This window comes from Terrapene carolina, unplaced genomic scaffold (genome assembly GCF_002925995.2).
Source record: "Terrapene carolina triunguis isolate 2854851 unplaced genomic scaffold, T_m_triunguis-2.0 Scaffold69, whole genome shotgun sequence".
NCBI classification, from domain to species: Eukaryota; Metazoa; Chordata; order Testudines; family Emydidae; genus Terrapene; species Terrapene triunguis.
The window spans coordinates 6,207,435-6,218,332 of record NW_020664420.1 but is presented as its reverse complement, the minus strand read 5'-3'; the positions used below and the strand labels follow the sequence as shown (position 1 = coordinate 6,218,332).

Here is a 10,898-nt window from a genome sequence, read left to right as displayed (position 1 = left end):
CTTGCCCCATCCCCTTCTCTTCCCCATCCCATGCCCCTTCCCCACTGCCCCATCTCCTCCCCACTCCACCCCCTTCCTTCCCCCCTGCCCCTGCTTCCCCTATCCCTTTCTCTTCCCCATCCCATGCCCTTCCCCACTGCGCCATCTCTTCCCCACCACACTCCCTTCCTTCCCCACTGCCTCTTTCCCCCTGCCCCTGCTTCCCCTATCCCCTTCTCTTCCCCATCCCATGCCCCTTCCCCACTGCTCCATCTCCTCCACATCCCACCCCCTTCCTTCCCTCCTGCCTCTGTCCCCCTGTCCCTGCTGCCCCCATCCCCTTCTTTTCCCCATCCCATGCCCCTTCCCCACTGCTCCATCTCCTCCCCAGGCTTGTGGGACAGGGGGTAAACCGCCACCCAGCACGAGCCAGCGGAGCGGAGCGGGTTGGGGCTGGGTCGCTCCACTTCCTGCCACCCGGTGATTGCAGGGTGGGCCCGACCCCGCACTCATGGGGTGGGGGGAAGTGGAGTAACCTGGTCCCTGCCCGCTCTGCTCTGCTCCCCTGGCTCCCAGCCTTGGGACTTGCGGGGTAGGGGGGAACTGCCCTCCGGCACTCACCGGTGGCACGGCTAGGAGCTGGCAGAGTGGAGCGGGCTGGGGCCGGGTCACTCCACTTCCCACCACCCGCTGAGTGCAGGGTGTGCCCAACCCCTGCTGCAGTCCCCCGGGACGCATAGCTTAGGGGAGGGGATGGAGTGGGGACGGGGCTGGTGCGGAGCAGGGCTGGGAAGAGGTGGGGCGGGGGCAGAGCAGGGGCGGAGACAGCTTTCCTGGCTGGCTCAGCTGGCTGGGTGATCAGGCTGGCCGGGGCCCCTTCTGAGTCTGGGCACGGCGCCACGGCGCCACTGGCGCCATCGTAAACCCAGTACTGCTTCTTCATTGTGAGGTAATACTCTCGGTTGGCTTCTGGGTAAGTGACTTTGGCAAGAGGTAACTTGTAGATGGCAGAGATGTTTGTGGTTAGTAACAGAAAGGTGAGTGCAGACAAGCAGAAAGGCCAGGTAAACGCTGGTAATCCGAACTGAAAAGAAGAGAATATTCATCATTTTAATCATTCTGGGACCCTCCTTAACTTAATCCTCCAGGCTTAAACATAATTCAAAGCTAGGAGGTCTGCGATGAGCCTTCTCAGAGGAGTCTTGTTTCCCAAGTGGGTAGCTGCCTTTTTCCTCTTTACCAAAGCATAGACATTTGCTTGTGGGATGGTAACAACATTATGGGACCAAGTATCAGAGGGGTAGCCGTGTTAGTCTGGATCTGTAAAAAGCAACCGAGAGTCCTGTGGTACCTTTAAGACTAACAGATGTATTGGCGCATAAGCTTTCATGGGTGAATACCATGCGTCTGACGAAGTGGGTATTCACCCAGGGCCAGCTCTAACTTTTTTGCTGCCCCAGGCAAAAAAGAAGAGCGCTGCCCCGCCGTAACACCCCCCCAGCGCCACGCTGCACCGGGCCGTCGAAACCCCCGGAGGGCCGCGCCGGGCCGGCCAAACCCCCGCCCGAGCGCCGCACCGGGCCGCCCAACCCCCCCGAGCGCCGCGCTGGGCCAGCCAAACCCCCACCCGCGTGCCTCGCCGGGCCGCCCAAACCCCTGCCCCGAGCGCCTCGCCGGGCCAGCCAAACCTCCGCCCCCCAGAGTGCCGTGCCGGGCTGCCCAAACCCCCGCCCCCCCGAGCGCCTCGCCGGGCCGCCCAAACCCCCAGAGCGCCGGGCCGCCCCCCACGAGTGCCATGCCGGGCCGCCCAAACCCCCAGAGCGCCGGGCCACTCAACCCCCCACTCCCCCGAGCGCCGCGCTGGGCTGCCCAAACCCCCGGAGCGCCGGGCCGCTCAAACCCCCGGAGTGCCAGGCCGCTCAACCCTCCGCCCCCCCCGAGCGCCGCGCCGGGCCGCCCAAACCCCTGCCCCCTCGGCCCCCCCCCAAGTGCTGAGCCGCCGAAGCCCCCGCCTCCCCCCCAGCACCGCCGAAACACCCCCCACGCTGCCCGGCCAAAACAAACAAACAAAAAAAAAAACCCTTGAGCGCCGCCCCGCCGAACAAAAAAACAAAAACAAAACCACCGCGAGCGGCCCCCGTCACTCCAACATTGGCCGCCCCTTCTAAGGTGTCGCCCCAAGCATGTGCTTGGTCGGCTGGTGCCTGGAGCCGGCCCTGTATTCACCCACGAAAGCTTATGCTCCAATACATCTGTTAATCTTAAAGGTGCCACAGGACTCTCTGTCATTATGGGACCTGTCACATACGATAAGTACGGGCTGCACAGAGAATGGTGTATGACTAAATCCTTCCCTCTGTCACACCTATGCAACTCCAGTGAGGTCAAGTGTGAAGCCGGACAGAATGTGGCCAGCCGGCTATAGATCTGAATGCAGGAGTAGAAGCCAGAAAATTAACTCTGCCCTGGTTCTTGCACCAACGCCTTTTGGGGACCTGGGCAAGTTGTTGTTGTCATCATCACCATCATGACAAATCCCAAATCATGACAAATCATGACAAACCCGGCTTCCTTGCAAATTGAGTGCCATCTGGATCAATCTCTGGCTAGGTCCTTAAGGTGGTCTACCTGGGCAAGTCACTTAGTCCTATATCCTCAAAGGCATTCAGGTGCCTAACTCCCATTGTGGGAGTTAGGCGCCTACATACCTAGGGGCCTTAGGGTACGTCCTAAGTGAACGGGGCCTTAGGGTACGTTCACACTACCCGCCGGATCGGCGGGTAGCGATCGATCTATCGGGGATCGATTTATTGCGTCTCGTCTAGACACGATAAATTGATCCCCGACCGCGCTCCCCGTCGACTTCGGAACTCCACCAGGGCGAGAGGCGGAAGCGGAGTCGACGGGGGAGCCGCAGCCATCGATCCCGCGCTGTGAGGACGGGAGGTAAGTCGATCTAAGATACGTCGACTTCAGCTACGCTATTCTCGTAGCTGAAGTTGCGTATCTTAGATTGATCCCCCCCCCAGTGTAGACCAGACCTTAGTGTCTTCAGCTGTAAAATATGGCTAATGAGCCCTACCTTGCAGAGATATTGAGGGATGATTAGTTCATGTAGGGCCTGCACTTTGAAGATGAAAAGTTCTAAGTTATTTATAATATATGTTAATGAGCAGTGCAACTGTCCCATGTGGCAAAACCTGTTCCCGCTTTGGTGGGGTTCAGGGATGCCTTCTCAATGGGATGGGATGGCTCTGTACATATAACCTGTTTATACCACACTGGAGATTAGGAAACTAAATTTAAATCTGTCTTCAGAAACATATCTCACTCCTCTTTTAGTTGGCCCCGAGCTATTAAAAACTTACCACAGAAAATATATTGGCCACAGTTGCTCCCAGATAGGCACAAAAGAATGCTGTGAAAAGACAGACAGACAATTCCTGGTAAATAAGATTACTCACAGCACTGAAGAAACGAGTAAGGACAGCGGTCTTGGGCAAGCCCTGCCACTGCACTTTAGAGTCCCCTCGTCCTGTCATTCATGAGAGCATAAGGATTAGTCTCATTCTGAACTTGTTTTCACAGAGAGTGCGTGCTCCTTCCAACCATGCAAAAGGCACAATAGGTCATGCCCAGCAATAGAAATGAAACAATGAAAAGATCTAATCTACCTGGATTTCAGGAAAGCAGTCCCACATGGGGTATTATTAGTTAAATTGGAGAAGATGGGGATTAATAAGAGAATTGAAAGGTGGGTAAGGAACTGGTTAAATGGGAGTCTACAATGGGTCATGAACTATCAGGCTGGAGGGAGGTTACTAGTGGAGTTCCTCAGGGATCAGCCTTGCCACCAATCTTATGTAACATGTTAATTAATGACCTTGTCTCAGGGTCTCAACTGACCAATATATTTGGGATCGGGAAGGAATTTTCCCCCAGGTCAGAGACACTGGGTTTTTTTTCACCTTCCTCCGTAGTGTGGGTCACTTGCTGGTTTGAGTTACTGTAAATACTGTCAAGTATCAGAGGGGTAGCCGTGTTAGTCTGAATCTGTAAAAAGCTTTTTTGTTTTTTGTAAATAGTGGCTTCTCTGTAACTTGAAGTCTTTCAATCAAGATTTCAGGATTTCAGTAACTCATCCAGAAGTTATGGGCTTATTACAGGAGTGGGCGGGTGAGGTTCATGAGGTGAGCAGGAGGTCAGACTAAATGATCACGAGGGCTCCTTCTGGCCTTAAAGTTTACAAGTCTAAGAGTACAACTGTGGAAAGAGAATAATTGGAAATGTGTCTGCTGAAATTGCAAGGATGCACCTCGAAGGCTGGTATGGAAAGCACTGTTTCCCCCTGTATCTCTTCTGTCTTTAGACACAACCAGACTATAATGTGAGCCAGTGAAGAAATCAAATCTCATTTATTGAATGAGCAAAGGGTTCATTCTGAAATCTATATGATGCGGATATACTGAAACCTGACATGGAATTGCTTTATAAAAGCATTTCTGAAAGAACTCTGAGCTAACTCACAATTCCACTCTCCATTTAAATAGGGATAGTAAGTTGTGCAATGTAGTTTCAGGTAGAGACGGATCTGAAGCAGTCTGGTACTGATTGTCTCCAGAGTTTAGGCACGTCCATATCTGGGGAAATAGTTTGGGTCCATCCCTAGTTTCAGCTATACCAGCATGATGTGTTGAAGAGCATTGAACAGATACATTTTATACATCAAAACATCTATCCATAAGTCACAGAGTTATTAGGTAAACAGCTCTTGAAAGATGTTTCCTTTGGCATGGCTGAAGGCAAATGTATTATTTTTGTTTTGACAGCATAAATTAGAGGGATCAACACCTCTGACAGAAATAATCTTCAGCCTCGCCTAAGTTCATCTGCAGACCTAGCTGTGAACTTTGTGGCTTCACCCCTCTCTAGTACAAAAGCCTCCTGTATTTTCGTTTTCAGAAGGAATGACCCCAGTAATGGACACCCATCAGGTACATACCACAGGCAATTGCTAGCAGGTGGGTCTGCCATGTCAGAGCATAGAACATGCCCCCGATAGCGATGCATGCGAGGCAACTGTTGTAATTCCACAAGCCAGCGTAGATATTGCTAAAAGGTGCTGCTAGGCTCAGTGCTGTAAAGGAAGTCAGAAAAATCTCACTGCTGGGCTTAAGGGATAAAAGAAACTAAGAACTGGAATGAATCAGGGCCGGGTCCAGGGTTTTTGCCGCCCCAAGTGGCGGAAAAAAAAAAAAAACGCCGCGATTGCGATCAGCGGCAGCTCCACCACCTTCTTCAGCGGCAATTTGGTGGCAGGTCCTTCCCTCCGAGAGGGACAGGGACCCTCCGCCGAATTGCCGCCGAAGAGCCCGACGTGCCGCCCCTTCCCCTTGGCCGCCCCAAGCACCTGCTTGCTCAGCTGGTGCCTGGAGCCGGCCCTGGAATGAATCAGACTTGTAAAGGATTAGCAGGTATCACTCCCAGTGGGCCAAGCTCTGATTTCTGGTGTAAATCCAGAGAAGCCAGTGGAGTTACTCTGGACTTCCTTGGGGTGACTGAGGACAGAATCCCTGTCTCTATGACCTCACTGGACGTTGATGAATGAAGGCAGATTTGGATTGTGAGGCCCAGATTCACAAAGGTATTTAAGCACCTAACTCCCAGGGGAAGTTAGCCATGTAGGTACCTTTGTGAATCTGGACCTAAATGCTTTCCCAGCAGCCCTACATTTCAGAACCACAGAAATCTCTTGTTCTTTGCACAGCTGGTCAAAAAGGTCGGTATATTTCTTGAACCTTTTTTTTGTTTTATTTGAACTATACTACAAAATATATTTCATGTTTTCAATGAAAAATTTCTAAACAAAATTAAAAAAAAAGACATTTGAAAAATTGTGTTTCATTTTGGTGTGTAAAAATCATTTGTGTGCTCTCTCTCTCTCTCGCTTGCTTTTTTTTTTTAACTGTTTGTCCATTGAGAAAGGGGAGAGGAGAAGTGAAAGTGGCTTTCTCCCCTCTCTGCAACAAAATGTTTTTTTTTTTTTTTTTGAAAACTTGAAATTTTTCATCACAAAATCAAAACTTCAACCAAAATGCTTGTTGGAAAAGTTTTCTTTTTTGTCAAAAAAGCTATTTTCCATCAGGAAAACCAAGTATAGATTGCAAATGTTTCCACCGGCTTTAATTATTTTCATATTATGTGATCATGTATGACATCTGTAAGAGAGAAATAGTCTGTAATACCTGCCAGCATCCCCACTGCTGATCCGATTGCAGCATGCAAGCAAATGAGAGGAGAGGAGATGAATAAAGCAACCAGGAAGATGCCACCAGTCCAGGGGTTATCACAGCCGTACACCTGGCCGACGCCGACTGGAATGGATTGTAACAGCTACAGACATTTGTAAAGGAGAGGTTAGTATATATTGTTTGCAGTGCTGTTGGTCCCAGAATATATAAGAGACAAGATGGGTGAGGTAATATCTTAAATAAATAAATATAAATTAATGGAGATATCCCATCTCCTAGAACTGGAAGGGACCTTGAAAGGTTGAGTCCAGCCCCCTGCCTTCACTAGCAGGACCAAGTACTGATTTTGCCCCAGATCCCTAAGTGGCCCCCTCAAGGATTGAACTCACAACTCTGGGTTTAGCAAGCCAATGCTCAAACCACTGAGCTATCCCTCCCCCCTATCCCTCAGAAGTAGGTCTTTTATTGGACCTACTTCTGAGGTGTTAATGCCCACTTCATTTTGAATATTTTCTTGCAACATGTGTTAACTTCTTATGTTTAACAATCAGTTCCACTTTGTATTTCGCTGTGACACTTGGGGTATGTCTACACTGCAGTTAAGTGCCTGTGGCTGGCCCAGATCTGATGACTTGGACTAGGGGTGCTTGGGCTATGGGGCTGTAACCTGTGTAGACGTTCAGGCTTGGGCTGGAGTCTGAGCTCGGGGACCCCGCAAATCGGGAGGATCTCAGAGCCCAAATGTCTACCCGGCAATTAAACAGCTCCACAGCCCGAATCAGATGACTGGGTCCAGCTGAAGGTGGTTAATTGCAGTGTAGACATACCCGCTGATGACCTTTCCCAGATCTGAGGAAGAGCCTTGTGGTGCTTGAAAGCTTGTCTCTTTCACCAACAGAAATTGGTCCAAAGATATTACCTCACCCGTTTTGTTTCTCAGCTTGTTAAAGAGTTTGTTATTTCATTATTCTGAGCATACAAACAAAACCCAAATACATGGGGATTTCCCATAGTAATGACACAGGGATTAGGAGGAGGAAATTCTCACTTCTAGGGCCTTATGCATCTGAGAGGAGTACTTACTAGTACTTATGGAGTGGAGTAGCAGATAGAGCCCACATTCGTCATCCCCCCCACTCATTTTGTGTCCCCATGAATCTGCACTGGACTTGTACCCCCACTCATGGAAAGGTCCCTGTACAATTTAACAGGGATGAAGCTAATGGGATTCAATAAAAAGCCCTCCAAATACCTATCGAATTTAATAAAAATGCCAACCTGTTTCTATGCAGTGTAGCTGTAGCCAGGTCGGTCCCAGGATATTAGAGAGATGCGGTGGGAGAGGAAGAAGCAGCTCTGTGTGGCTGGAAAGCTTGTCTCTCTCACCAACAGAAGTTGGTCCAATAAAAGATATCACCTCACCCACCTTGTCACTCTAACAACCTGTTAATCGTTAATTTTTTAATCAGCCTACAAAATTCTATAGCCTGGATATAGTTTTGGATCATCCTATAGAAATGCATCTATTAAATTCTACAGGGATTTTCCATAGGAAATGGCCACATTCCTGCCCCATCCACTTCCTTTAACCCCTGTGATGAGCCATGTAATTTTTAACCATGATGCACAGAGGATAGGATTTTGACTTTATCTGTGCTGGATCCTCCTTTATGCAGCAGATCTTCATAGAGACATAGATTTTAAGACCGGAAGGGATCATTATATCATCTAGTCTGCTCTTCTCTTTATCACAGACCATAGAATTTCATCCAGTTACTGCTGAATTGAGCACAATAACTTGTGTTTGACTGAAGGCCTCCAGTCTTGATGTGAAGACATCAAGATACGGAGAATCCACCACTTTCCTTAGTAGTTTGTTCCAGTAATTAATCAACCTCACTGTTAAGAATTTATGCCTTATTTGTAAGTGGAATTTGTCTGGGTTTAACTTCAAGCCATTGATTCCTATTATGCCTTTCTCCACTAGGTTAAAGAGTCCTTTACTATCTGGTATTTTCTTCCCGTGAAGTGACTTATACACCGCGATCAAGCCATCTCTTGATTTTCTTTTTTGATCAGCTAAACCATGGGTGGAAAAAACTTTTTGGCCTGAAGGCCGCATCGGGTTTAGTAAATTGTATGGAGGGTCGGTTAGGGGAGGGGGTCGTGGCCGGCCCCCACCTCCTATCTGCCCCCCCGGGACTCCTGCCCCATCCAACCCTGCCTGTTCCCTGACGGCCCCTTTGGGACCCCTGCCCCATCCACACCCCCCCGCTCCCTGTCCTCTGACCGCCCCCGGATCCCCACCACCCTATCCAACCCCTCCTCTCATTCCTGACAGCCCCCTGGGACCCCTGACCCATCCACACACCCCTTCTCTCTGTCCTGACTGCTCCTGGAACCCCTGCCCCTGACTGCCCCCCACCACCCCATCCAACCCTCCCTCCTTTCTGACTGACTCCCGGGACCCCTGCCCCCATTCAACCCCCCTGTTTCCCCCCCGACCACCACCCACATCACCGCCCCCTGACTGCCACCCTGAACTCCCCTGCCCTCTATCCAACCCCCCCCCCCCACCTCCTTGCTGCGCTGCCTGGAGCACCGGTGGCTGGTGGCGCTGGAGCCGTGCCACCCGGCTGGAGCCGGGCCACGCCGCCGCCACCACCACCATACAGCTCAGAGCACCGTGTGAGGCTGGGCTCTGCAGCTGCGCTGCCCCAGGAGCTCACAGCCCCGCCGCCCAGAGCATTGCGCCGGCGGTGGAGCGAGCGAGCTGAGGCTGCAGGGGAGGAGGGACAGCAGGGGAGGGTCCAGGAGCGAGCCTCCCAGGCCAGGAGCTCAGGGGCCACGCAGGACGGTCCCGCGGGCCAGATGTGGCCCGTGGGCCGTAGTTTGCCCACCTCTGAGCTAAACAGATTGAGCTCCTTAAGTCTCTCACTGCAACTGCTGCTCTCAGTCCTAATGCAACTGCTTCAGTGCATGCTGTGTTGTTGTAGAAAAAGCACCAGAAAGCACCCCCACCGCCCGCCAAAAAAAATTCCACATGAAAGTTTATGGGAGAGTTTAGTCAGAGTGAAGTCCTGGCAGCAAAGCTGAAACTTAAACAGTGGAGTATTTCAAAGCCAGGTCTCAGGCTTTCCCAGTGCTTACTACCAGTCTGTGTTCCACGGCTGCCACCACCTGGATCTCTTGGGGATTTTAAATTTCATCTGATAGCATAGGACCTGATCTAATTCCCATTATAGTCCACGGGAGTCTTTCCATTGACCACAATGAGCGTCGGATCAGGCCCATGGTCCCTGGAGTTGAAGAAGGCTGTTTGTAGTCTCTCCCTTGCCCTTGCATTTCAGCATTCTAGATCAGCACCTCAACATTGTCTTTGGCCTTTTGTTTCTTCTGCACAGGAGAGAAATTAGCCTAGTGTAAATAGGCCAAAGCTCCTTCAGACCCCTTGTCAAAGTCAGGCTCTGCGATTTCACACTTGTCACTCTTTTCACTTGGTGACAATGCAGTTATTTTGGGAATTCTATTCAGGGCGTGCCAGGGGGCTGACATGCCTGATCGTGACTCTTTGTCACTTACTCGGGTGCCTCTTATTGTCCTGCAGGATTTTTCGCTCTGTGCAAACCTAACCAAGGGATGTGTTAATAAGTAATCCAGAAATAAGCCATATAGATGGTGAGCCTTGCAGGGCCGGTGCAACCACGAGGCGAACTAGGCGACTGCCTAGGGTGCCTAGTGGTTGAGGGCGCCTAAAAGCCCGCTCAGGCGAAGAGGTGGAGTGGAGGTGAGCTGGGGCGGGGGGGGGGGGGGCGGAGAGGGCCACCCGCAGTAACGGGGTGGGGGAGGAAGCGCACAGGGGAACTGCTCCTCGCCCCAGATCACCTCCACTCTGCCTCCTCTGCTGAGCACACAGCCCCTGCTCTAATTCTCCTCCAATCGGCGCCGCAAGCCTGGGAGGGGAGGAGAATTAGAGCTGCGCTGGTGTTCTCAGTGGAGGAGGCGGAGCGGAGGTGAGCTGGGAGCGGGCTCCTCGGGCGGGGTTAGCTGCCGCAGGGGTGGGGGGGCTCCCCGGGCGGGGTTAGCTGCAGAGGAGGGGTAGCTGCTGTGGGGGGGGGGGGGCGTGGTTCCGTGGGGGGGGGGGGGGCGGGGGTGGCTGGGGGGGGGGGCGGGGTTAGCCGGGTGGGGGGGTGGCGCAAGGTGGACGTTTCCTTGCACTGGCCCTGGAGCCTTGGTAGTCACTCATTCAAAAGTACTGACAACTTTCACCTTTTTCTGCTTCAGTCTGCGGACTTCCTTTAAAGTATTAGATATTGTAAGGCGAAGTCTCCAACCTAACATTTTTTTTCATGACTGATATTGTGTTCAGATATCGATAACAGAATAAACTGAAATCTAATGCTTTGGCCTCCCCCACAGGCCTCATTTTAATGAGCATCAGTTCCATGGAAACGGCTCTTTCTGTCAACAGATAGTTCTTACAGTTTTGGGTAGCCAGCTGGCATTTCTAGATGATCTTCTCTTTCACCTTTCAAGTCATTTGTGAAGAAGATGTTTCTAATTCTTTCCTTTAATATGAATAAATCTCCACTGAAGCAGTATTTATGTGGTCTCTAATGAAGGTATTTTCCAAGTAAAGGCCCAGGCCAAATTCTTTGCTGTCATAAA

At 51.3% G+C, this 10,898-nt stretch overlaps 1 protein-coding gene across 1 annotated transcript in view; it reads right to left on the bottom strand.

The window, feature by feature from the left end:
* Positions 1-10,898, bottom strand: part of SLC14A1 (solute carrier family 14 member 1 (Kidd blood group)) — a 52,883-nt gene that overhangs the window by 1,306 nt on the left and 40,679 nt on the right. Inside the window, exons 7-10 of the mRNA XM_026649215.1 lie at positions 6,225-6,372; positions 4,982-5,116; positions 3,348-3,397; positions 789-1,063 (exon numbers count right to left, since the gene is read on the bottom strand). Of these exons, the coding sequence (XP_026505000.1) occupies positions 789-1,063; positions 3,348-3,397; positions 4,982-5,116; positions 6,225-6,372 (608 nt within the window). The remainder of the gene's footprint in view (positions 1-788; positions 1,064-3,347; positions 3,398-4,981; positions 5,117-6,224; positions 6,373-10,898) is intronic.